Here is a 26,666-nt window from a genome sequence, read left to right on the forward strand (position 1 = left end):
ATTTTTAACTGTGCAAACTTACCTCAGGATCTATGAATCCCATTTCCACCGTTCCCAAAGCATTTTCTGTTGTCAGCCGACCTCCTTTTTTGGTGTCCCCTGGTCTCGTTTCAATTCCCCTCAGGTAGTGTTTGTGCAAAGATTACTTCAGCCTTTAGATGTAAACATTTATATCCTTCCTGCGCTTCGCAATGGGCCCGCTATCCACATTGTTTTCGACGACATATTCCCAAAAAATGCAAAACTTTTGCCACCGAGTATTCTAAATGGTCTACTAGATCATCTGAGGACCCTACCTACAGATATAGCAATAGCCACTGACGCATCGCAATGTAATGAAAAAGCAGGTGTGGGAATATTTTGCTCGTATTTAGACTAGTCCTTTTCACTGCGCCTTCGAGATTTCACCTCTATTTTTCAAGCAGAGTTTCTAGCAGTTGTACTTGCTCTACGCCAGCTAGACCCCTCTATTACAGCAGTTGCAGTAATTACCGATTCTTTATCTTTGTGTTCGTCCCTCGCTGCACATGTTGACGGTCCCATTTTAACAACTTTCTTATCCCTATTTCTTCCGCATTTAAGCCTTGTTCATTTAGTATGGGTTCCCGGTCACAGCAGTGTGGCAGTAAATGAGATTGCTGACAATCTCGCAAAGGCTTCCCTCAGCGGCCCCGTGTTGCCCATCATCCCGGCTACAGCCTATATTACAGCATCTAGATTTCGGCGACGTGCGTTTTTAAGCACGCAAGACACAACACTTTTAACATCGGCGGATTATGAGCACCTTAAATATTATTGGAACAGGAAAATTTGTTGCTCTCGGCAGCTTGAAGTATCACTGACGAGGCTGCGCTGCCGCATCCCCCCTCTAAATTTCTATTTACACAAGTCGGGTATGGCGCTCTCTCCCCTTTGTGCATTTTGCCGTGAGCCTGAATCCATAGAACATTTTTGGCTGTATTGTCGCCGATTCAACTCTCTGAGAAAAAGGTTGCTGGAGGAGCCCTTGCAGCATCTTGGCCTTAGTTTGAGCAGCCCGCTCTTGCCATCTTTTGGCGCGACCACATTTGGGTTCAGCCACAGATCTTTGTACCGCTGTTCAAAATTTCCTGATAGAATCTCGCCGCCTGCCTGGCTAAGTGGTCCAAATTTTATTTTCTATCAATTATTACATTTTGACTTAATCATTATTATTTAAACCCTCTCTTTATTATTCTTACAATTATGAAATCAAAACTCTCATCCCTTTTCTGTTCATGAGGAAGAATTCACCGGTGTTGCGCTCCCACGTGCTTTTCCTTTTTATTAACTGCGTTCAGGTGAACAGCCACGCGATTCTTGGCCGATCCCCCAGTGTGGGTATGTGCCATCTTTCGATAGGCTAACAACAACGCTCTCGCAGCGAGCGTGCGGTGCTAAAGTCACTGGAACGGGAAAGATACCGCATTCGTTTTCTCTCGCCGCCGCGCCGGCGGGCCAGCCCGCGTGCGCTCCCGATTCGTTCTCCGCGGTGACGTGGCCATTCCCCGCCATAAATGGTCCGCTCGCTTCTTTCTCGCGGCCGCCGGCACACAGATCGTCCGGAGCATTACGCAGCACTTGCTCTTATGGGCCGAGATAAGCGTGCACAGCATTTCCAGTCGCGTAGTAACGCTTGTGCAGTTCATGCCTACGTAGAGACTGCGCGCGGCTGTCGCTTCAGCGGCGCTGGACCAAATATGGCGGCTCCGGTGAGGGTTGCGGTACTTTTCCCGTTTCAGTGACTTTATGCGGTGCGTCCCCGCAGCCGCTCCCGCGCCCGGAGCCGTGGTCTCTCCACTTTTGCTCACGGCTGTACGTTGTTCAAAAATATTCTTGAACAAAACTAAAAGAATAAACCATTAACGAAATAAACCAGTCTGCCGCCACACCAGCCGACTGGTTTACTAAAAGAAAAACAAAGCAGCAACAAATTGTGCGGCGGTTGTCGCGTTCGGCTGGTGATCGCAAGGCCGCTCAGCGCGCCACTCTCCTCCAGCTTCACTGGTTGAAAATGAAACCGCCTGCTCCTATTGCGCATGCGCAGTTCATGTTAGTCACTGGCGCATGTAACAGATAGCGGCAGCGTCAAGCACACATGGCACACACACGCCATTCCGTAAGCGCAGCTGGCTTCCTCGAGGATCCAGATCGCGCCTGCGTCTTCAACGAGCGTTTGATTTCAACCAGTCGCAGACGAATTTGCGCCACTCCCCAGAGGGATTCCGGTCGCGGCGGCCGTATTTCGATGGACGCCCGTGTACGTACGTACGATTAATCGGGAGCCCTCCGCTACGGCGCCCTTCATAGCCCACGTGTCACTTCGGGAAGAAACCCACAATTTACAAATATTGTAATCCAATATAAAGCACACCAAGAGAAAAGGGTTACCGAAGGCATATCACAGCTTCGAGATTTCCACACCGGCTCTGTGCTGCTAAGCTCTCCACAACGGTGAATACTTGCGTGCAGACGCGGCCTAGCTGCCAGCAGTTCTCAAGTATTTTTTTGTCTGCCATCAGTACAAAAAACACATTCACTAAAAAGAAAGATCACTTTATTGTTTCCAGCAACCTTCCATCGGAGGGCACTGCCAAGCTACAAAATCCACTGTATACCGAACAACCACAGGACTACAACAGCCAGCCGCAGATGGTTTACAAATCCTGGCTCTAGTAACACAGCAGGAAGAGTAAGAAATTTATGCACACCAAGACCCACGTAAGAGCTGCGGTGGGGGTGTTTCTGGGTAGATAAAATCAGTGAAACAGACGGTGAAATAGGCAGGAGAGATATAACTCACGTGAAGTACAGGGAATGTCGCCGAACGAAACTGCGAGTAGACGCGTCCAGTGGCTGGCCCGAACGCCTCGTGACGATATCGAGACTACAGCGGCTGAACACCCTCGCCGAAATGGAGTTATAACGACGGGCAAGTGGTGAATATGAGTGCCCATTTCGTCTTCACAGTATATGTATGCTTTTGAGCACCTCTGCAATGCACCAGACTGCTTATGCCTAACTTCTCAGCTGGATCTGCTAAGGCCAGACTACACAGCACGTGAAATCGCACTTGGCCTAGGTGGCTTTATTTTTCCCAAGGGTTCAGTGCAGAAAACGGAATTTGTCAACTTCCGGACTTCAGAATAGCAAAAAAAAATTTCAAAGGTATTTGTAAATGCCTCACTATGCCTCATAAAGGTTTCTCTTGCTTTCGTCGCTACATATATCCCACGAAAAAATTCAAATGTGTGCCAATTTCTCACTGACCCATTCCTAGCCACGCCAGAGTTGCAAAGTGACTCAAACCAGCCGTTAGCTAGTTGATGCAAGCTCATTACATTTGCAAGGGTCAGCCAGAACAGTGGTCTCAATCGGCAAAGGTTTGGACCAGTCCGTTACAATCTTCACAGGCCAAACCCTTCCTCAGCAGCACTGGACGCGTCGTCCAAGCAAGGGCCGCAGGGTGGCACCTTGCAGATACCAGTTATAAATAAGTAAGCATTAAGAAACCTGTCAAAAGCACTGGGCTTTTCCCCCAGCTCACAAGTAAAACAGTGTGGCAATGACAAAATGTACAAAAACAAACTCTATCCACACATAATCACATCACATAAAATAAACTCTCTGCTACAGACAATGCACAAACACATAATTAAAGCAGTATCAGTGTACAAGCTATCGCACAGGCAACTTAACACGCTCTCCAAGAAAAGGGCGTGTCTACACACACATCTGCTTCTCGGCTTGCTTGGGTCACAAAGCCTGCGGATAGACTGCGCAGTGAACGCGATGACTACTGGAGTCTCCTGCACGACAACAATCGCCACACGCAGTCTTGCATCGACCCCACTCAGGAACACCCGGACAACACCGGATGCAAGCAGTCACAGATCAAAAACAACAAAACATCTGCCCGGGGCCGCCATTTTTGTAAATCTACGAACCTCTTGTCAGCGTCGCGTTGCCTGATGGCATCAGACAGCCGAGTTTAGCTGAAAAAAATTCTTTATGTTTTGAGCTGATGGCTTACAAAACACCCGACTACTGTCTGCTCCAATCCGCAGCTGTCTGCTTCCCTCACTCAGTGAAGACGCACGGGTTTAGAGTCGCGTGGCGTGCGATTGGCTGGGCCGATAATGCGCCCAAGTGGCAGGCTCACGCTCATCAACATGCTACACAGGCGCAGCTAGAGAGAGTCTGAAATTCGCACCTCTATTTGGCACGACATGAAGACCAAATTAGGCATGCATGCCGGCGAACCGATATGCAGGACACCTCTAATCCTAGATAAGCTAAAGGAGGGAGAAATGGGGAAGGTAATAAATACGTGTAGGAACTCGCAAAGAACCAGGATGCTGGCCTCTTAGAGACACGAGAATCTTTGCTTTTGTTTAACCACATTGCAAGTGTTCCCTAGATGGCTTCTCAAATCTGAAATGTATGCATTGTAGCACCTGTGCAGCAGGTTTGTGTGACAGGCTCATGGCAAATCCCAACACCTGAACTTGCAGAGACAATGACTTGCCAACTTACGCTGCAATGGTAAGCCCTGTGAGGTACTACAGTACACCAAAAATTATGAACTTACAGATGATAATTCTTCAAAGCTCTGAATTCAGTGAAAAAACTTTCACTGTGAATACCGCAATCTATGCTTAAAACTATCTGCAATCAATCAGTTGGCCATACATAACAGAGCTAGCTGATTCATTATTAACGAATGAAGAACAAGCCACAATGCATGCTTCAGCCCTTCAGAAGGAAGCACAAACAATGGGGAAGAAGCAAGACCACCTTTTCTCAGAGAAAATACCACCTACACAATAATGCATTTACCTCTTGTTGTTCTTGCAGGAAAAAATTACTTATCTTGACAGACGACAGCAGGTAAGTTCCATTCTTATGTGAAACATGACTTTAGACATTTCACAGGAGCCGCACCTCCTTGTTCCTTGGCCACAACTCCACGTTTACTTTTCATGCTTATCATTTCATGAGAAGCTGACAGGTAGTGAAATGCACACATGCGATCTATACTAGCAAGAGAAACTAGCGAGTGCTCAAGCATTATGAGGCAAAGCTCCCGGCATTTGCACCCATCATTAGTATAAAGGCATAACTGCAGCAAGCAGAGGAAGACTGCTGTTCACACACCTGCAAGCGTCTCATAAGCATGAGATAAAGCCACTATGTTGATGCTCCAACTGCCATGGGAGAAAAGGCAAGAGCCAAAGGCATGCAGAGATCGTTGTGTCAAGCATATCAGGTCAAGTGCACGCATCCATGCGATGACCTCCAAAGCAGAGGCCATCTTAACTTTTCTAATAAGGAACAGGTAATCTCATAAATGAAAAAACTCAGCAACTAACATGTTGAGCCAGTTTGTTAGACTTGCTCTCAGAGTCATTTTTCACAAGCAACAACATAAAATCACTATAAAAGCACCAGAAAGGTGTGCTGTGCAACATTATACTTGACTATACATGTATCATAAAATGAGATTAGCACACCTAGTTAAACCTTCACCAGGGCAAGATAAATGACTTTGAACATACCAAAGCACATTTGAAATTGCAATCCTGTAAGCCTAACACTTTTTCAAAAGCCACAATGCTAGCAGTCACATCAAGAAAACCAGAACCAAGCACATCAGCGAAATTTAAGCCCCTTAGTACCAAGGTCAAGCTGAATGCATTAATTTTACCAAAATGGATGCCAACAATTGTGGATTCATATAACAGGCCACATTCTAGTTCCAGCCCACAGACCACATGCTGCGCAACTCTGGCTCCGAAATTCCCCGTGTGTGGCACACCTACTTCAAATCTGCTAGACACATGATGGGTGGCGCACGCGGCCCATCGTCTCCAGGCCAGCATTGCAATTTAGTCCACGACGCAGATCAACCTCAACAAGGCATACAAGCCGTCTCACTTGGCAATGTAAAATTATGTAGCTGCTAGGACACAAGTGAAGATTATATCAGAATTTGTCATGTATGCCTACGGTCACTCAGCTGCAAAGGCTTAAAAATTGCAGGATTCATGCCAAAGTATGCATCAATCATTTTTGAATAACATTTCTCTGATGCCTGATGACCTGCTCACAAAATGGACAAACCACACGAAAGCAGTGACAAAGATGAACTTGAAAACTGATCCCAGCACTGTCCTGTGGGACAGTGCAGAAGACTGCGTTGATATCTGAATCATACCGCAGCAAGGTAGGAACTTTGGCTGGTTGGTGATATACAAAGTAAATAGTTTTTGAATACTATTAGCATTATATGTTAAGACAGTGATTGACACACAGACTGCCCCATAAACAAGATTGTATCACACATGCAGTGTCTAGGAGTTATGAATTCAGTGCTTCATGTTTTAATTTCTCAGCATGCATAATATAATTATTCTTGGTCTAAGACGTCTGTAAATTTTTAAGGTAAAGATATATTTCTACTATCCCTTCTAACCTTCAAATCTAGGAAATATTTTCTTCTTAATCATTAGAAAAACATAAGTAAGCAGCATTTAGAGGTTTAAAGTCGCACATTCTTGGAAACAAGCATTTCTTCTTTACTGTCGCATCTTCCAAACTTTACTTTGCTGGAAAACCTAAGCTATGATGCACGGACGAGCAAAATCCTGAAAAACTGTTTCCTTGTACATTACAAAGGCTCCAAAGAACAACGAAAAGGAACGAATTGAACTGTTAAAAATTTTTCTGCATAGGTGTTTTGCTGCTGCTGGAAAGCCTTACAGATAATTGTATTTATTACTTTCAATGCTACACGAGCTTCTCGTTTCATCAATCTGAAAGAAACCTCAGCAGAAAAAAACAAAAAGAAATTATTCTTCATTACGTCCTCTCATAATAGCCGAGCAAAGAGGATAATGACTAGCACAGTCCTATTTTTTTTATAAGTGACACCAACGTTTTAAAAACAGCAAGCGTCTATACTTTCCCATTATTTATACACCAAAAGATATACTTGTTTGATAAAAAGTCTACTTGTTGACAGACTACTTGCAAAGGTGGAGACCTGCTCATTGACATCAGATTTAGGCAACAAAACTTTAAGCACACAATATTCTGCAGTGTCAAGAAGCGAAACTATGCAGATTTTCCAGCTACCAACTGCCATGTTCCCCACGGTATCACGTGCGTTTAAAATGTAGAGGCCCACGATGCTAGACAACAGCAATGAAAATAATTTGTGTTCTCATGCCAGCAGCGGGCAGTCTTTGCAAGCCAGAGGGGTTGATGAATATTATGATGACTTCATATATCATAATAAAAGACTGCGGGAATGATTTTTACGAAGAAATTCTCACAAAGCAAGATCTGGCACACTTCATTCCACACTAACAGAACATCCCAGTCACACAATGGGCAAGAGAGACAACCACAGTAGGGGTGCCGCAAAGACAGCAATGCTTGAAGAGCAGTTCAAGGTGTCCAGGCAGTGCAGTATCATAAGAACAGCCAGCTAGAAATGGCAGATGAACTTAAGATATGTGTTTTGTGCTTGGCGAACAACACACAAGCTGGACGGTCACAGTTCGGCAACTGGACAGGAAAAGAGCGCAGCCTCTTTTAGAGCACTTGGTTTGTTAGATCTGACAAAGTTGGGTGCATATTCGCTGCTGTTTGGTGCCTTCCATTCAACACAACAGGAAACAGCAGGGGTGAAACAGGTACATGGGCAGGATTGCAGGCTAGGTGGGATGCGGTTGGCTATGACACAGTGGTTTTCATGTGACACACACAATGTCAGGAAATCACTATGAGCGACAATAGGGTGACAGGTGAATTGGAAGGTACTGCTTTCCACAATCTGGCATTAACCCTCAGGTAACAGGAACTAGAACACTTTCACTACAGTTTACTGAAAGAAATGTAGCACTTTGTATGACCCAGTCACATTTTTCACATTCAGAAGTTAACAAAACACTGGTGACATATAAAAATGGCAGGCAGCAATACTTTAAGGTAGGTCTTACAATTGCAAGGAATTACAAAACATACCTGAGTAGCAGGCACACACCAAGAGTCAGTTCTGAAATGAATAATGCAAGACAGCCTAACAATCATTGTGCCCGTTATAACTGCCTGGGACAAAGCTCATGCAGCTTTACCTCCGAAACAATATTTCAAATCCTGTGCAAAGCGTCACCTAGAAAGAATGAAGGGAAGTGAAAACCCAATGGCACAGTGCACCAGTTTGGCTGCTCAGTTTAAAAACAAGAGTAAGAGCCAGCTATTCCCTGCCTTATGTCGCGCATGAAACCTTAAAACCTTGGCAAAATGTATGGCTTAAGAATGCTACTTCATTAGCATACGAATACCAACATGAACTTCAAAAATGCTCACAAAAACCCAAACACGTTTGCACACACTTGGCAAATGTCAATGAAAAGCACACAAGAATGATTATGTGTTATACAAAAAAATAAAGTGGAGAGAACACAACTCAAAGTACCATGATATGGAACCAGACTCAGCCACTGCCAACATTAAATTTACTCAAAATAAAATGAATGCCTAGAACCATTTAAACCGAAACAGGTTGAATAATGATTTCCTCTGCAACAGATAACTTCAAACAACACATACACCTCAGAAACTATTGCAGAGACCAAATGCGTGAACTTCCCAAGTATAAATGAAAGGTGAAAATGAAAAGAACAAATTTCAGGTTTATTCAATGATTTGCATCAATGATGCAGACAAATTAAAAAGAAAAGTACTTACATATCCCAGATGTAAGTCAACTAGCTAAACAAGCATTGGCATGAAATCCTGAGCCAAAGATCAAAAAAAAAGGTTCCATTAAAAACAAACCGGCATATTTGTATAACTGGAATTTTCCAATTGTAACAAAAGAAGCCTCAGTAGCAATAAAATCAGGAGAAAAAATTATGTGCAGTAAAGTTTCAAGGCTGCTTCTGAGATTGCATTATTCTCAAAGTGCCAAGTAGAAAATGAAGAGAAATGACTGCAGGTCTTCTAAATCACTATGACCACATTACACTGATGACCATAACACAAGCATTTTCATGCTGCTTAACATCCAAGTATTTCTAAGACCAAAGCTTCGAGCAGTTTTATGCCATTTGTTCAGAAAAATCTTGTGACGACTGAAGACAATATTACAATCATGAAGCTCTTATCAAGCGTTGCTTATAGTGCCTGCAACTTTGTAAGTGATGTGCCGACATTGAGTAACAGTCATCTGCATTGTTTTATCTTAACATGTTCATGCTATCCACTTACCAACAAAAACATATGCAAATAAGCAGAAACAGAGAATGACAGAGTGCCCAAGAGTGAAGCACTGAACACAAGAGGCCTCATTTATGTTATGTTATGTTACCGCCTCTTTTTTCAAGCCTTTCAAGCCCTTTGACTTCCTTTAAACATTTCCATCTTTGTACATTTGCCATAGCAGACTATTAAACAAAGACAATTGGCAAAAACAAAGTGCCATGTGATCACAAGCAAAAATGTTTTCACATTTCACGATGTCCTCATGAGACATCACTAAAATATCTAACTTTGTGCTCCCCCTAAAATACAACCACATTAAATACTACGATTGATACAATAAAAAGGCCTTTTCCATATACACTGCCTTCAATATCCATGCAGCATTCATGCCCAACTGGAGGGCTGCTGCTTTCTTTTTTGACTGCCATGCTACAATCTTCAAGGCAGGTCTCTTTGGTTAGCTATACGAAACAAGTCATGACTTCCTCTGCCTCAATTCCCAAACAGAAAGCAGCCCTAAAATTTGCTTTATATTTCAATACAGATATACATACATATATATATATATATATATATATATACCATGAAAACTGTGAGTGCCCACCGGTTCAATTAAACATACATGCCTGGCAGTGCCTGAAGCCTGTCAGTGCTGCTTCTGGTGAAGGAAGAGAGCTTTAGTTTCACTACCTATGTACATGTTTGATTTCTGGCCAAATGCTACACAACTAGTGGCCAGCTGTTATTCTGGCTTCTAATGCTGCATTTTGTATATGTTGCTTAAGCCACAGATGCATGGCATTACACACTAAGCATTCAACAACAATACAAAGAAAATTTAATCTATTGAAAATTAAAAAGAGTTTCAATTTAAACACTGTCCACATAGACATCGGTGCTTGCTTAGAGCCTGGCCAACAGTAAAGCACCCCGAGCATCGATAAGACGCGAGGTGTGCTACCCACATTTCTTGGTTACTTTGTCATAAATTATAACCTTCTAATTCAATCAAAGCAGGTGGAAAGCAGGGTTGACATGCAAGTATCTATTGAACTCTTGGTAACATTGCATTTGACATGAAAGTATCTCATTTGTTTTCATACCTTGAACCATTGCTTCTCTATCAATTCATGCAAATTTAAAGAACCTTGACTACTGCCAAATAACATCTTCAAACATGGAGTGTGCCATTCCTTTGGTGGCAATATGCTGCTTGAATGTGCTTACAATGGACAAGATGTCCACAGCTTGCTCACACAACCAGGAACAATTTGCGGATCATAAAACTATAAAGAGCAGAGCCAGCTACTCAGACAGCCAAGGGTTGAGCTTCAATGTACAATGAAGCCCATCTAGCAAAGTGAATGGCATGGAACAACATTCCCACATTAACTGCAATTTCATAAAAAACGATGTTACAAAAGCAATCATAGAGCCAACAAGTCGAAGTACACTGATGCAAAGAACTATTTTTACGCATAAGTTAAGAAAGGAGTACAAGTAATGGCTAAAGCTCTCTTCACACACACCATCCAGCATGACACTAATGGAAAAAAAATGTTATTTTTGTTATTTTTCTAAGCTATGGCCCCAAAAAGTTTTACTGATACACACCTAATACTCCGAACTAAAAGAGAGCTAAGCAACATGAACTTCCCCATTGCACTTAATAACATGTGCGCTACTCTGAAATGAAACACAAAAAACATGAGAAAAATAGTCGCCAGAATGTACCAAGATATGCGCAAGATTTACAGTGACCTAAATGTAGAAGAAAAAGATGTGGTGACATATGCATTAAAAGTTGCTAGGCAGGTAGCTTCTGGAATTAGTTATGTGAGCTACGTGGCACATGTTGCATTCCAAACAATAAAAAGGAAATCTTGACTAATTTCTCAAATAAATACTATTCAACTTCAATGCCATCAGCACAGTGGTGGAGCACATTTAAGGATGGTAACAAAGGGAAGATATTAAAGCAAGGAATGAAACCTAAAGAGCGTACAGGAGCTACAGCAGCACAGAAGGCACCCAAGAGCTCCACCTTGCTTCAATCTTTCTCGATGCCATAGCCGCACAGTCGCAGTGTTCTCTTCCATCATATGTGCCAGATGAAAACCACGAGGTAACGTCACAGCAAAAGCGGCGTTGAGCGATCACTCTGTGATGCAACTCGCTTCAGCACTGTGCCCTGCCGAATCTGATCCATGAGTGACTCTCTGCATGCAGTTAGGTCAACAGAGCCACGACCTGCTAGCCAGCTCTGAACTCGGGCCGCCCGCCCACCATTTTTCCTTAACCCAAACTCAACGTCCGGCTGCAAGGAACCACGGCGCGTTGTCACAGCTGTTGTCTGGGGAAGAGTTCCAGGGACAGCCTGAACTACCTGCACATTCTGAATCTGGCTAGATGTCATGTGCACATACTGTGCTGGTACAGGAACTGTTGTCTGCCCTGTACAAAATGTTGTCATTTGTTGCGTATACTGTGCCGGTTTCACTGATGGTGCTAGCTGCTGAGCCGGCTGCAGTGAAGCGCGTCGCTGTTCAGCAAGGCGAGCATTCAGACTGCTGAGAAACTGTCGTCGCTCTGCTGAGTTGTTTTTCTTCTCACCAGATGGCACGGGTCCCACAGATCTGCTTCGACGATTTTCTCCTGCAGAATCAGTTGTTCCACCAGCAATACTGGTTCGTGGATCTCTCTTGAGCTCTCGTTTGAGAAGTGTCTGCTCCAAGTTGGCTCGAAAAAAATCCATCTCGGGAGGAGACTTTCCAGACTTCATTGCAGCACCAACGCCAGACCGCTGTGACCGAGCACAGGCCATAGACGGGGATTCGCAAGGCAAAGTCTTGCGGGCAGCCATCTTTGTTTCACTAGGAGGTGTTACTTCAGGTGTCGAAAATTTGGCATTCAGGCTTTGAATAAGAGCGTCACGTTCACTGTGTCCAATGGTGTGGGCACGGAGAAGCTTTTTTTCGGGTTGCACTTGTTTTCGCAATGCACCCGCATGCTCACCTTCTACATCAAGGAGAGGGTCATTCTCCACTGGTTCAAGAAATGGCGGTGGAGCTGGAAAAGGTTTTGAGTCATTTTCAGGATCGAAATGCGATGTTTCTGGTGGGTCTGGTAGTGGAAGACCGCAGCTATCCTCTGTATGGCTTGACGGAAGAGAGAATCGAAGACCAGCCTGTTCAAGTGGACTTGGTTTCGAAAAGCGGGCATTAAGCGCCTGTATCAACTTAGCTCGGCTTGTGGAGCTGTCATCACTATCACCAACAGATTGGCACCCACGGTCTGAGGGGACTTCTTGAATGTGCTGTGAACTCGGAGAAGAGGGCGAACAGCCCTGCGTGCTTGTGATAGAAGGGGTCCGTCGTACAGGAGGTGGTGGTGGTGGCTGAGAGCTCCGTCGAAAGCTGGACTTGGCTGGGAGTGTTGAAGACCCAGACAATCCTACAGAAAGAAAGACAAAAGGGCTCTGTTTTCAATACAGAAGAACGCATAAGAAAATGTTCTTTTCAAAAAATACACTACAGTTAAACCCCGTCACAAGAGGCACAGATGTAATAGACAATCAGGAATAAAAGACATTTTTCACACACTTGGTTGGCTGCTCTACCTCTCCCATTAAGTGGGCTTCTTTTGTAGCAGACTTGTATAGAAGACATTCAGCAATAAAGGACCAGTTATGTTTAAATTTAGTTGATAGTCTCACTTATAATGGATATTTTAAATTAATTTGTGGGGGTTCACTCCACGTTGCGTATGCGGTGCCATCATTTGCTAACCACAGATGTGATCACTCAAATCGTATTTATTACAACTCCAAAAAATAGAGTGGGCCAATATCTGCAAAATATCAACGAAGGGGGTCTTAAATGTGTGTGCTGTGTGAAGGAGCCCTTCCAACCTGCTAGTGGGGTCTGCCCACGCTGACAATGGCAAGAGTGAATGGAAGAAGTTTGCAGCGAGCTTTCCTGCATGCCCCACTCCCAAAATCAAGAAGCTTAAAACCCTAATGTAAGGTCATCAGCCAGCAGACTTCATGGTCCACAGGTTGTGCTGCGAACCAACGAGCAAGCATCCGCTGGTATGCCACAGTGCACAAACCTCGCTGCCACCACTCAGTAGTTTGTACAACTTCAGCACCGCGCTCCGCCTCCACTCCCAGCTTTGAAACTTGTCAAAGTTGCGGCAGAAACCTTGGAGAACTTATAGTGGAATGCGATGAAAGTCCGTACACCCAAGGCAACGGCGCCTGGGAAAACCTAAGGAGGCATGCATGGGAAAAATTGGGTCTCCAAGCTCTCCCAAATCTCCTCAAGTAGCGGCGGCCGCGGACTCCCAACAAATGTGGTCAGGTACTCAAAGCAAGCCTTTCTGTCGACCATGCTTCGTGTGCTGCTTTCAGCTACACAGGCTCCTTTTATTATACAATTATGCACCCAGTTTGTGTAACAAAGTTAGCTGGGAGAAATAACCCTAGGAAGAAGACTCAAATCTTTACAATTCACGATCAGCACACGGCCAATTTCGGTGGTTCACTTATCTCGGAACTCCATTTAAAGGGGTTGGGACATCAAATTTTCAGGCCACAGTAAGCTTGTTATGGGGTTCCTCTGTATGTAAGGTCACCCACGGCGAAGTATTGAATCCAACTAGCGCTTAAAATATATTTTAATTGAGCTCCAAAAAGCCCCTAAGTACTCTTTCTCACAATGAAGGCCCATTGCTAGCACTATAGGTGGTGACGTAGAGCCCTGGGAACGATATCAGTGAATAGCAGTGATATCACAACACAGTAACGTGACGCACTATGAACGGCGACGCGCGACATCGTGAGGCGCTGCTGCAGCGACTAAGCGGTCAGTGTGCTGATCGGCATATATGCCGTTGCTGACACACCAGCCGGCACCTTATATCGGCGGCCGAGCGAAACCTTCACGTCGATGAGACAATGACTCTCTTGTCTGCACCTTCTCCGTAATACAAATAAGCGAAATGAGCGCCTACATTTCGTATGTTCACCCTTCGGCTCACCTGCAGTACAAATAGGCCTAGCGAGTCCGCCGGATTCGTATGTGCAATGTCGGCGATTGTGGAGAGCGAGTTCAAAAGTTTTAGAGGATACATATGATCATCGAGCGTAGTTTTGACAAAGTGACCTGAAATCGAGGACTGTTTACATCTTAGGACGCAAATACATCAAGCGGGAAGTGCCACTGCTGGGCGGTGTGGCCCAGTCTGTCGGTCAATGCTGCAGGCGCCCGCGGCGGCAGCTACAGTCGTTGGCGTCGCATGAGGACGACAAATTAAGCCATTTTGTTTATCTCAAATGGGTGCCGAACATACCTCCAAATACACCAATTTAAATTCAAGTACTGGACACATCGAAAAAAGCAAAAAAGCAGTTACAACGAGTCAGAAACGCCGGTCCTAAGTGTTGTCAACAACCTGGCTATGAAGCATTCCCCAGGCTGGCACTCGCATTCTTCGGCGATTCTTGCAAAGTTATAGCACTGCGCAAACAAGTAAACCCGCAACCGGCGCAAAAGAGATGAGCTTGTTTAACCTAAGTGGAGCGCAGCTGCAATTCATGCCGAACTAACGCGCAATTGCTGCCTGTATACAGATGCAGATATACAGGAATCCCTCGTTATAATGAAATCGCTTTACTCGAAATATCGCTTTATTCGAAATTTCTTCCGGTCCCGACCCAAACGCATGTATTTTAAGCCGCATTACTCGAAGTGCACGAAGAGCTTGACCCGCTTAGAGCGCAGTGGCGAGCGGGGGCATCGCCACCATGGCGTCGACACTTTTGCGCACGCAGTGACAAATTTATACCGCCGACGAATTAGTCTCACGCAGGCACAGAACAGGCCAAAAAAGCAACAAACCTACGACCGATGACCTGCCTAGTATCGGGTACCAATTAAGTGAGTGCCGAGTGCCCCCAGCTGTTTACAGCAGATGTGAACGGAAGCGCGCCCGAATCGGTTGCAGTCGCATCGCTGGTGTCTCCCATAATAGAATACAAATGAAAATAAAATTTTCGTGACGCTTTGCGCTGCCAGAAAACCGCCGTCTCTTGGATGTCAAAAAGTGGCCAAAAGACCACGAACAGACTTGCGCCATAGCATTCCAAGGGGCAAAATTTTACCGCTCTAAAGAACATTTCTGGCACTGAAATGTGCCAAAAAGCACAAAAGAAGTGTCCCTCCGACTATGAGCCCATTCACGCTTGCGAGTCGTGAGCGAGGTGAGCTTTCGGCAACGAACTGAGCTGCTCCCTGGCTGCCGTAGTCGTCGCTAAGCCCAACCGTTTCACATCGACCAAAGCAGACGAAACTCTCGAAAGCACGCGAACAACGTTATTCCCGACAGTTTTCACTTTAAACAAGAAGGTGACCCGCAGGTCGCGCTTGCAAGCGTGAACAACGGTGTTGTCGAGCTGCTGCCTGGTCGCAAGTGACTGCTGGTCGCACGCCCTTTGCCGTGCTCGACGCGAGGAGCTACGTTAACAAATCGGGAAGACGACTTTGGGGAAGCCGGTCTAGAAATTTGCTTGCCGCTCATCATAATCAGCCTGCATCGCAATACAACACCGCCCCTAGCTTCGTTGCACTTTGGACGATGCAAATCAACTGATAACTTGCCGAAAACACGAAAAATCCGAGCGTCGCCAGCAGCAAGTCAGGCTGTCAACATGGCGGGTCAACGCAACCACGGTGTTTCCCCGGCGATTTTCTTGAGCCGGTCATGCTTGATTCGCGCCATCCGACTAGACAAAGTCTAAATGCGTGGTAGGGTCATTGAATTTTATTCCTAGACAACTGTCAATGGCACGGATGCGACGCTGCACAAACACTGACACTCAAACTGTAGACTTAGCACAGTGTCGTCGACAATGGCGTGCCGAAAAACTCAATTTCAAACTTCACAGCTGTACACCCCGGGAAAAAAAAAACTGCCCGTAATCATGCGAAGCCCCTACAGCAAAACCATTCAGTTTTCACAATCGCGCTGCGTACCTACAATGAGCAGCTAATAGTTTTTTTGAGCACAACAAACACAACCTCAGACTCGAGCCACGGCATTTCCGTGACCCACGCTCCCCCCGCATGAAAGCGGCCACTGCCTTTGCGATTCGAAATACCCCGAAGGTTGAAGAATGCATGGGCAGCGACCCCGGCATCGTGCAATGCTTGGTCAGATTACAGCAGGGTTTGCACGCATCAGTTAAGTACTTGAAACAGCCAAAGCTCACTGCCTTTTTTGCACCTGAATAATGTTTTGCTTCACTGAATACATTGTATAGTCGAGCCCACATATAACGGCCCCACTTAAGACGAACTTTCGCTTATAACGAACGAGACCTGCGCAACCGTCAAAATATACATTGTATCAATGGCACAAAATCACGTATACAACGAATGTCATTTAGCCCTACTGATCGGTTACAGCGAACGGACGGCGTAAACCTGCCACCGCGACGCGAGATAATCTGCCTCCGACCCCCTTTGTGCGCCCGGCGCGCGGTATCTTTCCCCGAGCCTCATCGCAGGCAAACTGCCCTCCCCATTTCGTGCCGCTCTCAAGCGAGCTACCCTTTCCCCGCCGACATGCCTTCCAAGATCGCCCTCCCGCCCCTTCTCGCAACTCCGCTCCCCCTCCTCTCTCTCTCTCGTGCAAATCCGCACGTGGCCTCCGCAATCAATCGCGCCGCCGCCGGTGTCGATCGCGGAGGCCACGCTCCGTGAAGCAAGCCTTCCGTGGGAGCCAAGAGGTGGCTGCACTGACGCTCACGGGCGCCCCTCATTGGTCTCTCCGCTGGTGCTGTGCGTCTGTATCTTTAGCGTGACTGGCTTGATTGGCGCCTGTGCACGTTGCGCGTCTACCCCATCGCGCTTTTGTCACTCTTGTTGCGGTGCGGACGCTTCGTTGGCTTCGTTCATTTAACTCTCGGGCCCTCGTTGTAATTTGGGATGGCGGACGGGGACACCGTGCCCATTTCCACTGTATTCAGCGGTAGAGATGATGAAAGCGGCCAGGGCGGAGGTGACGGCCACCTGCATGCGGAACTGCTTCCGCAAGGCCGGCTTCGTCGACACAGTGTCTGATGCCTAGCCTGATGCTTCGGAAGATGACCAGCCCGGCGGCGATTTGTGGCGGCGCATCGTCGACTCCGACATAAGGAGTTATGACAATGGTTGGAATGGTTTTATTTCTGTCGATGACGACGCCGACACCGCAGAACCGCGCACGGACGAGGGCATCGTTTCTGAAGTGCGGGATGAGAGTGATGCGGAGGAATCGGATGAGGATGAAACTTCAGAGCTAGCACCCATAAGCGCGCCTGTAGCAATGGGCTACATAGAGAGCCTCAGACAACTCGTCTATGCCAAGGGCCTCGGAGAAGTGCACGCTTCTGCTTTAAATAAACTGGAAACCTCCCTCATCAGATCTGCGCTGCAAAAGCAGACGTCCATCACGGACATTTCCGCAAAGAAAAAATTTTGTGTTTTGACAAGCAACTGTCTTTAAAGCTGCGGTCCACTTACTACGAACTTCGGGATATAATGAACGAATGCCGCGTGATGCTCATGTTCGTTATAAGTGGGCTAGACTGTATTTTGACTTCCTCGCCGTTGCGGCGCAATTAAAGCTAGACTGCTTAAGATTTTCTCAGGTGGTCGCTTATATCGAATTACCTCTTATAACGAATTTTTCTGCCGTCCCGCTGACTTCGCTATAACAAGGGATTACTGTATGTAAACAAAAGTAGCGCCGAGATGCAGTCGTCATCATGAACGCATTCCTGGAGGAGTTACATACCCGTGCGGTTAATTCTGAACCCTGTACAATTTTCTGGAAGCATTCATATAGCGAATACATGAACTGTTTGCTAAACTAGCAGCAGATATCGTAATCAGCAGCCACGGGACCCTGAGCAGTCTCGCAGTGCGAATGCGCGGGCGGCGCGAAGTGAAGACAGAGACGGGCATTGGTTGGTAGGAAAAGTGAGGCATCGTGTCGCTGCAATGTGACCAGCGTCAGCTACGGGCCACCGACACAGACGTCCGCCGAGCATCGGCGTCAGCGTGGCAAAGCAAAATACAACGCTGAAATCGCGTTGGCATACGCGGTATGGCAATTGAGATCGGCTGAAGCGAGCCGCTTGGTTTCAGGACTTAGTGTCGTTCCTCGCTCGGTTGACTTTTCTCAGCATATCGCAGTACCGACCAAGTTTGTTGGCACGTGATTTAGAAAGACGCTGCTATGCACAGCACTTGTATGAGAGCAGACGACACAGCAATACGTGCGTCACAACTTTTGGGGCCCATGTGACCAGGGTTGCTGCTCTTCCCTGATCGTGACGTCGCAGCACACCCCTGCACTCAGAAACCGAAACCGAAATCGCTCAGTATAAATAATGTAATAAAAATTATTTACCGCACTTATATGCATTGCGCAGCGTGTATCATGCCTCCTGGGGCAATATGCAACGTTTGAAACAAAGAACATGCCAACCAAAAATTTGGTGTCTCCACCCCTTTAATCTGAAATATTTGTTTTCGTGACTTCCATATTGGTTGACTGCACTTTTCTTCAGGAAATTACTGGTGTAAAAAAGTTTGTCAACATGTGCAGCTGTGGTGCAGTAGATGACGTTCTCAGGGGCACCATATTTACATGTGTCAAGCAGACGAATGTAAACAGCTGCTTTCGTAGCTAAGCTTGTGCAACAGGCAATATTCTTCATTTGTAAAACTCTTAAGTCACTGGGTGATATCAAAATAAGGGTATATCAGTAAACAATGCAAACACAGAACCGTGCTTATAAGAGACTTCTCATGAAACAGACAAAGACTGCCTTCCAGTACATGTCTGTTATAAGAGGGTTCAAGTGTATTCAGCTCCGATTCAAATGCACCTTGACAAGATTCAGCAGCAGATGTGATCAAGTTTCATATCCCAGCACAAATTTAACAAAAGCAACGTGTGAAGAAAATTTTCTATCTAGCGTGATGCTCTTCCTTTAAAATAGCCAGTGTGATGTTCCTGAACAATACAGTGCCGCACATAACTTGCATAGAGACAAAGAAATGAAAGGCACACTGCATGAAAATGAAAATGCAACTGCACACACATACTGTATTTGCACAATTGTAAGTCAACCTATTTTTCAAAATTTTAAAATCTGAAGTGCCAAGGGGGGTCGACTAACAATTGAAACCAAAACATGGCCCCATAAATAAGGCGAGAAGACAAATGAAGTATCAGGGATGCTACAGTGTGGTTGCACTTTTATGTCTGCTCTACGGGTTTACCCAGTAGCATTCAGCTATTCTGCATGCTTTTTCGGAAGGATTTTTCATTTTTTTGCAATTGGCATTTAGTGCATTCGGCACACAAGATAGTGTCGATAGTTGTTGGAAGAGCCGCTGTTCTAGTCGCAGTGGCACTGCCACTCGAAACGGCAGCGCTTCTGGGGAGTGTCGATAGCTGATGGAAGAACCGACACCACTCATGTGTAGTTTCTCTTTGGCTCTGCTTGACACATCTGACGACTGCCTGCCACATTTTACCAGTTTTTAATGTAGTGCTTCATTAGTCGTCATTTGTGCACCGGGTCCAGTAATTGTCCGGCCCTCGTTTGCGACTGCATTTAAGATGGCTGTCATTCTTTACGCCGAAGCAACGAACAACTGCGCGCCGGGCCACAAGTTCAATGTTTCGGAATGGGTGATACAGGTGCGGTAGCTACAGCAAGGAAAAATTTTCGGCTGTTCCACGCGATATATGGTGTGGCTGTTTGTGAAGTGCGGGATTTCTCTGGATGACGACGTTAAGGCTGGTTCACATGCAAGCGACTGAGTGATTGAGTGGTGCGTCGCAGCGAAAATTTCCAACTTGTTAGAACCTCGCCGCGCTATTGTTACTCGAGCTGCTGCTGCGACTCAAAACAGGTTTTTGCGCCACAGCAGCAGGAATCGCTAGCGTTTTCGCTTGCATGTGAAACGGGCTCTAGAGCTACGTGTTGTGGGACTGCAGCAGCGACGACGATGGCAGCGCTAGTGAGGACGAGTAGCCCCGTCACTAATGTGCCCACGGGCACGCCTTCCTTTTAACTCAAGAGCGTTAAGGAGCTCGTGAGGCGGAAAGGTTGTCGTCCGCATTGCCACAGTCTGCCGCGGCTCCGTCGCATCGCTATTCGTGCTGGACTTAAGCAGCTGCTCATGGCTGCTCCGTCAATGCGCAGAAGCGGCACCCCCCTCCCATGTGCAGCAGCCGATGGTGGCTGCTGATAAGTGGCGACAGCCGCCCGATAGCGCTATCATGTTCTACTCTTAAAGGCGACACTTAAAAATCCTCCTAGTCTTTTTTTTTTTTTCCATGACAGGAGCACCATTTTGGAGCAGCATAAATATCTTACTGGCTTTTTTTGGAATGCAGAAGAAAAAAGTGATGAGAAACTGTGTAATTGAATCAGCCGTTTCTGATGATGCTTGACAACCTGGCAAGTTAACTAATCAACCAATTTGCGACTTCTGCAAAAAAATAAGTGCACATAGTCACGCCACATGACTGTCAATTAGGTGTGTGCGGATACTGAAGTTTTCGAATACAAATCGAATACAAATATTAAGAAAAAATGCTTTTGAATATCAATCGAATACTGAATTACAGTACGAAAAGAATTTTATACAAAGAAAGGAAACTGCTGATTTCCTTATTTTTTCAAAGCAGTATAGGTCCTTTGCAACCAAAATTAAACAAAACCATACTGACTCAGCACTATACAAAAAAAAAAATTACATGCACAGAAATGTATACTGCTTCATTAAACAGCAAACAGTATACAACCTGTAATGTGGTCTTATTAATATACAGTTGAATCCCACTACAACGAAATTGACGGAACGCACGAGAAATTTCGCTGTCGCGAAATTTCGCTGTCGAGAAATTAACCAATAATGCAAGGCAATAACTCCAGCAAAACATAGTTTTATTTACAGAAATCTGTGAGCTTAGCCTGCTTGCGTTTCACTGCCAGCAGCGGCGTCACGCGACTCTCGCGCTCTGTTAACAGCGACATCGCAATGTCGTAATCGTGTGTGCCAAGGAATTTTCTAATAACGTCGAAGGCATCCAGTACCTGCGATGTGGCTGCCGGGGCAGGTAAATCTTGAGCGGAGTCGTCTTCATGATCATACGGCTCTTCCGGCTCGCGAACACTTTTGATGATGTCTTCATCGCTTCGTTCCTCGTGGACAATCACGTCCGCGTCAGCATCGAGGAAATCGTCCAGCGCTATGTCAGCAGGGACGTTTCCAGCTTCCTGGAGCGATTTCCAAGTAACGTCAATCCTCGGAGTCGATGACGATGGTACACTTTCCACGGCTGCAGTCGTGCTGGTCGCCTTACTGTCGACAAACCCGGCGTGCTTGAAGCAGTTGCGGATCACACTGCACCGTGTTGCTCTCCATGCCGCAGCCATCATTTCTAAAGCCATGAAAAGATTGACTTTCGTCTCCCTACCAGTGTCAGTATTCAGGAGAAGCCGATGGATCAACCTCTCCTCGTAGGAAGAGTTCATGCTCCGGATGATGCCTTGGTCCAGGGGTTGAATGACTGAGGTACAGTTCGGCGGGAAGAACTTCAGCTCCACACCTGACAGCTTGACGTCGTCAATGCGGTGCGCTGAACAATTGTCCAAGAGCAAAAAAACCTTTCAATTTTGTCTGCTTATGTCACGGTCAAGTGCCACCACCCAATCAGCAAAAATGGCACGGGTCATCCACGACTGGCTGTTTGCCAAGTACTTGACAGGTAGGCTCCTGTTCCCTTTGAAGCAGCGTGGTTTTGCACTTTTGCCAATAACTAACAGGGGGCGTTTGTCAAACCCATCCACATTTGTGCACAGCAGCACAGTCACTCGTTTCTTGCTATGTTTGCCTCAGTGGCAAAGCTGCCCTTTAAAATCAAACGTTTTCACTGGCAGCATCTCATAGAAGAGGCCTGTCTCGTCTGCGTTATAAATATCAGACGGAGCGTAACTGCTCATTATGTCAGTCATGTTGTCCGCCGCCCATGCTGATGCGTCGTCAACGTCCGCAGATGCCGATTCATCGCACAAAACCTTGCCGACGATGTTATGCCTTTCTTTAAAGTGATTCAGCCATCCTATGCTTGCCTTAAAGTCGTTTAGCCCTAGCAAACAAGCATAATTTAGGGTCTTCTGCTGTACAATTTTACCGCTCAAGGGCATGTTTGTTGCTCGCGTATCGACGAACCAAGCTTAGACAGCCTTGTCGAGCTCTTCATACGTTGGTTGCGTTACTTTCTTGTGCTGCGCTGAAGTGCCCGATGAAAGTGCCTTCCTAATGCTGTCCTTATTCTTCAAAATTGTCGATAGCGAACTCGGCGCGATGCCAAACTCTGCGGCAATAATTGCCTTCTTCCCACTTTCTGCTTCGGCGATAATTCTATCCTTTTCTTCTAGCGAAATAAACTTTCGCTTCTTTGTTGGCGGCGACATGGCAGAGGCGATCAACGAGATCAGACTGCAGCGAGAGATCGACGATCAACACACACCGACACACGAGAAAATGGCGGCAAGGGCTGCGGAGAAGGCGGGGAGGGAAGGCTGGCAACTGGATTTGGATTAGTCTTTGGCCCTCGTACGGCCGGCGGCCTTCGCACGGCACCAACAATTCCCCTCGCTGCTTCCCTATGACAAATAAACGACTCCCAACCAAATTTTTTAATAAACAATACATGAAAATGTAATAAACATACATTGCGTGCATTATTTAGCTGCTCCAAGCCACTGCTTTAGCAGGGAATAATCTAGTACAGCACCGAACTTTTGAAGAAAGGCGGGCCACTTACCGGTGAAGGCTCGCGAAAAATTCGTAGAAGCGAACGCGTGCTCACAAAGTAATTCGTTTTCGAGGAAATTTTAATACATTAACTCCTATGGGGATTTCGCGGGGAATGAAAAATACTTCGCTCTGGCGAAAATTTCGTTGAAGCGGTATTCGTTGTGCCGGGATTCAACTGTAGTGACACAAAATGAAATTCATGAACTAACACAAGACTAGCAACTAAAACTAAAACAAGTGGCAGTAAAGCCTCATTATTCTTCGGACTTATACTTCGAAAGGGACCAGATGAAATGCCTGAACTATCCGAAGGACGAGTTATCAAATGCCCCCTCCTCCCCCCCCCCCCCCCCCCCCCCCCCCCAATAAAAAAATAAAAAATATATCTGCTGAAAAAGCATTGAGGCATTGTGAGGAGACTCCATCCCACGAACAGCGAGCTATCAGTGACGAACATGCAGTTTCGGCATGCTGAAGGAACAACACAGACGTAAGAGAAGGAGACATACATTGGTGTTAGTACAGCAAGACTGCCTCTAAAATGAACAAGGAATGACCTGCGACACGCCAGTCTATGCCTGAAAGCGGCGCACAGCTGGTTTCAGACGGCTGGCGAACATGCGGCGAACAGCCGCCATCACCGCAGGCTGGCGAAGCTCAGAAGCCGAAACTGCGTGGCCAGGCCAGTATTCAAGCCTTCCATTACAGGCAAGTCATATATGCATGGGCTGATATGCACTATACAGTAGGCGGCATTTTGACATGATCACTTGCTTTCTCGCATCTGAGAGTTGACTAAAGCGAGATGGCGGAGATCACACTAGAAGAGTTGTGATTGTGAAGACGACAGGACGGGATGAGTGCCATGGGTGTGAACATTAAATATAAAACATACTATAGAAGGATAAAACAAAAAAATGGTCGATTTGCGTAGTTAGGCCAAATGTGAATTAGGTGCGCTAACAGTTCAGTTTTTCCTACGGTTCCAGTGTTCAGATCTAGCGAAAATGGGTCAATGTCCATATATGCGGAATTGGTCACTCCCTCCATTCATGATCCCTGGAAGTCTTCCTACCGCTCCCGGTGAGGTGGTGCAGCGGTCAAACAATGCACCACTGTCCCTCTATGGCAGGTGCTGCCATCGCGTTGGGCTGCGATCCAGGTTGACCTCCCTGAGCAGCCTCTCATGATTAAATGAGCTGCCGTCTGACACAGACAGAGAGAGAGAGAGAGAGAGATGCCAACAGGCCACAGAAACCAACAAAGGGGATTTTTATTTTAATTTTTGGTGTTGATCAATGGCGATTATTAGTGAATATTTTATCGCTTAATAATAATTGATTAGAAAAGCAGAAGAAAAAAGAAGAAAAATGCCGCCAGCGGGAACCACATCCACGACCTCCAAATTATGCGTCCGGTGCTCTACCAACTGCGCTACGATGACGGCTGTCAAATCTTTTGCTTCCGGTGGGGTATTTCACCAGCTACCTTCCCTTCCAACTCTCTTCCCTTGTCTACTTATATACCCTATCTACTCACATAATGCTCGCACTCGCGTAATGCTCGCACCCCCCACATTGGCTATCAAAAATTGGAAATTTTTTTTTTCCCCGCATAATCATCGCACCCCCCAAAATTACTGCCGCGAGCCATCTGCTTGTCGTAGCGATCGCCATCTATTGACTGCGGCCACAACTAACTGCCATGGTTCGGCGCGCGTGCTACTAGGCGGCGGTACTGTGCTATCATCCGCTGCCACCGCCGCTACCGCTCATCCACTCACCACTGCTACGCCATTTTGCGAAGGTGTCTCCAGCTCTCCGGTGTCTCGTAGGCCTCGTTTGCGTGTTGCACTGTGCTCTTTGTGCCGCTTCGCCATGGGACGCTACGCAAGCTACACAGCTGCTTTTAAGCTAAAAGCTATTGAGTATGCGTTGGAACATGGCAACCGCGACGCCAGCAGACACTTCGGCGTCAACGAGTTTTGCGTCCGGTATTGAAGACGGCAGCACGAAGAACTCAAGACGACTGGTAAGACGCGCCGGGCCTTCCGTGGACCGAAGACTGGGAAATTTCCTGCCGTCGAATCCTCTTTCCTGGAATATATCAAGGCTCGACGAGCAGATGGGTGTGCTGTGTCGATTGATTTGATATGGAACCAGGCGCTCGTAATCGCAAGAAAAGAGGGCATCCCGGTGCAAGAGTTCCGCGCTAGTAACGGGTGGGCCACACGATTTATGCGGCGCAATGGACTCTCGCTCAGGAGGCGAACGACGCTTTGCCAGCGCCTGCCCGCAGCCTATGAAGAGAAAATAGTGGACTTCCATCGATTCGTTATCAGGATCCGGCAGGAGAAAAACTTCTTGCTCTCCCAGATAGGGAACGCGGACCAAACTCCGCTGAATTTCAATATGCCCAGCAGCAGGACAGTCGAACAGACAGGTGCTCGGACTGTGCACGTCAGGACTACAGGTGCCGAAAAACAGAGGTGCACGGTCATGCTAGGCGTGACGGCGGACGGGCGGAAGCTCCCACCGTATGTCATTTTCAAGCGGAAGACCCTCCCGAAAGGAAAGCTCCCCCCTGGTATACACGTGCACGTCCAAGAAAAGGGGTGGATGACCGCGGACCTTATGGTGGACTGGGTGAAGACTGTGTGGGGGCGGCGACCGGGAGCGCTTCTTTTTCCATCGCTCCTCGTGCTTGATAGCTTTCGGGGCCATCTTCAAGAGTCAGTTCGGGCGAAGTTCAAGGAACTGCGCACGGACCTGGCTGTTATAACCGGCGGCCTCACATCAATGCTACAGCCTCTTGACGTATCTTTGAACAAGCCATTTAAAGATAACGTCCGGAGGCTGTATGCAGAATGGATGGCCGAAGGTGAACATGCTCTGACGCCGGGCGGCAAGATCAAAAGACCGTCCGTGGAGCTGCTGTGCAGCTGGGTATCAGAGGCATGGGGGATGATTGATGTAAACATGGTGGCCAGAAGCTTCAAGAAAACAGGAATTCAACGCCCTGGATGCGACCGAGGACCACCTGGTGTGGGACGACGAAGAAGCATCGGAAGATGAAGAAACCATCGATTCCAGTGTCGACACGGACTCTGATGAAGAGTAGAATTGCCTGCAGGACGTACGCAACGCGAGTAGTGACGGGGAGGTTGTGCGCGGCAAATAAAGTGCTTTAGCAGCTTGAGCTTACGTTCACCCTGTACTTTCATAACGAAGGTAAGTTACGCTTGAAAGTAATGTTTTCGTTATATTTACAATTACGGACCTGACAATCCTGATCTTGCACCCATTCATCTTTGCATTTAACACTCCGAAACATTTGCTTGAAAATTTTCCCCGCATAATTATCGCACCCCCAAACTTCGCGTTGATTTTCAGGGAAAAAAAGTGCGAGGATTACGTGAGTAAATACGGTATACGGTTTGGTACAGGACCCTTTTCCCAAGCATCTCACCATAAAAGAGCTGAG

The 26,666-nt window shown here is 46.5% G+C and overlaps 1 protein-coding gene across 2 annotated transcripts in view; it reads right to left on the minus strand.

Moving 5' to 3' along the window:
- Positions 1–2,558: 2,558 nt before the first annotated feature.
- Positions 2,559–26,666, minus strand: part of LOC144114049 (uncharacterized) — an 84,841-nt gene continuing 60,733 nt past the window's right edge. For both annotated transcript variants that reach the window (XM_077647500.1, XM_077647501.1), the window contains one exon: positions 2,559–12,744. In XM_077647500.1, coding sequence (XP_077503626.1) covers positions 11,423–12,744 — 1,322 coding nt within the window. In that variant the 3' untranslated portion in view covers positions 2,559–11,422. The remainder of the gene's footprint in view (positions 12,745–26,666) is intronic.

Source organism: Amblyomma americanum, chromosome 1, assembly GCF_052857255.1.
Source record: "Amblyomma americanum isolate KBUSLIRL-KWMA chromosome 1, ASM5285725v1, whole genome shotgun sequence".
Taxonomy (NCBI): Eukaryota; Metazoa; Arthropoda; class Arachnida; order Ixodida; family Ixodidae; genus Amblyomma; species Amblyomma americanum.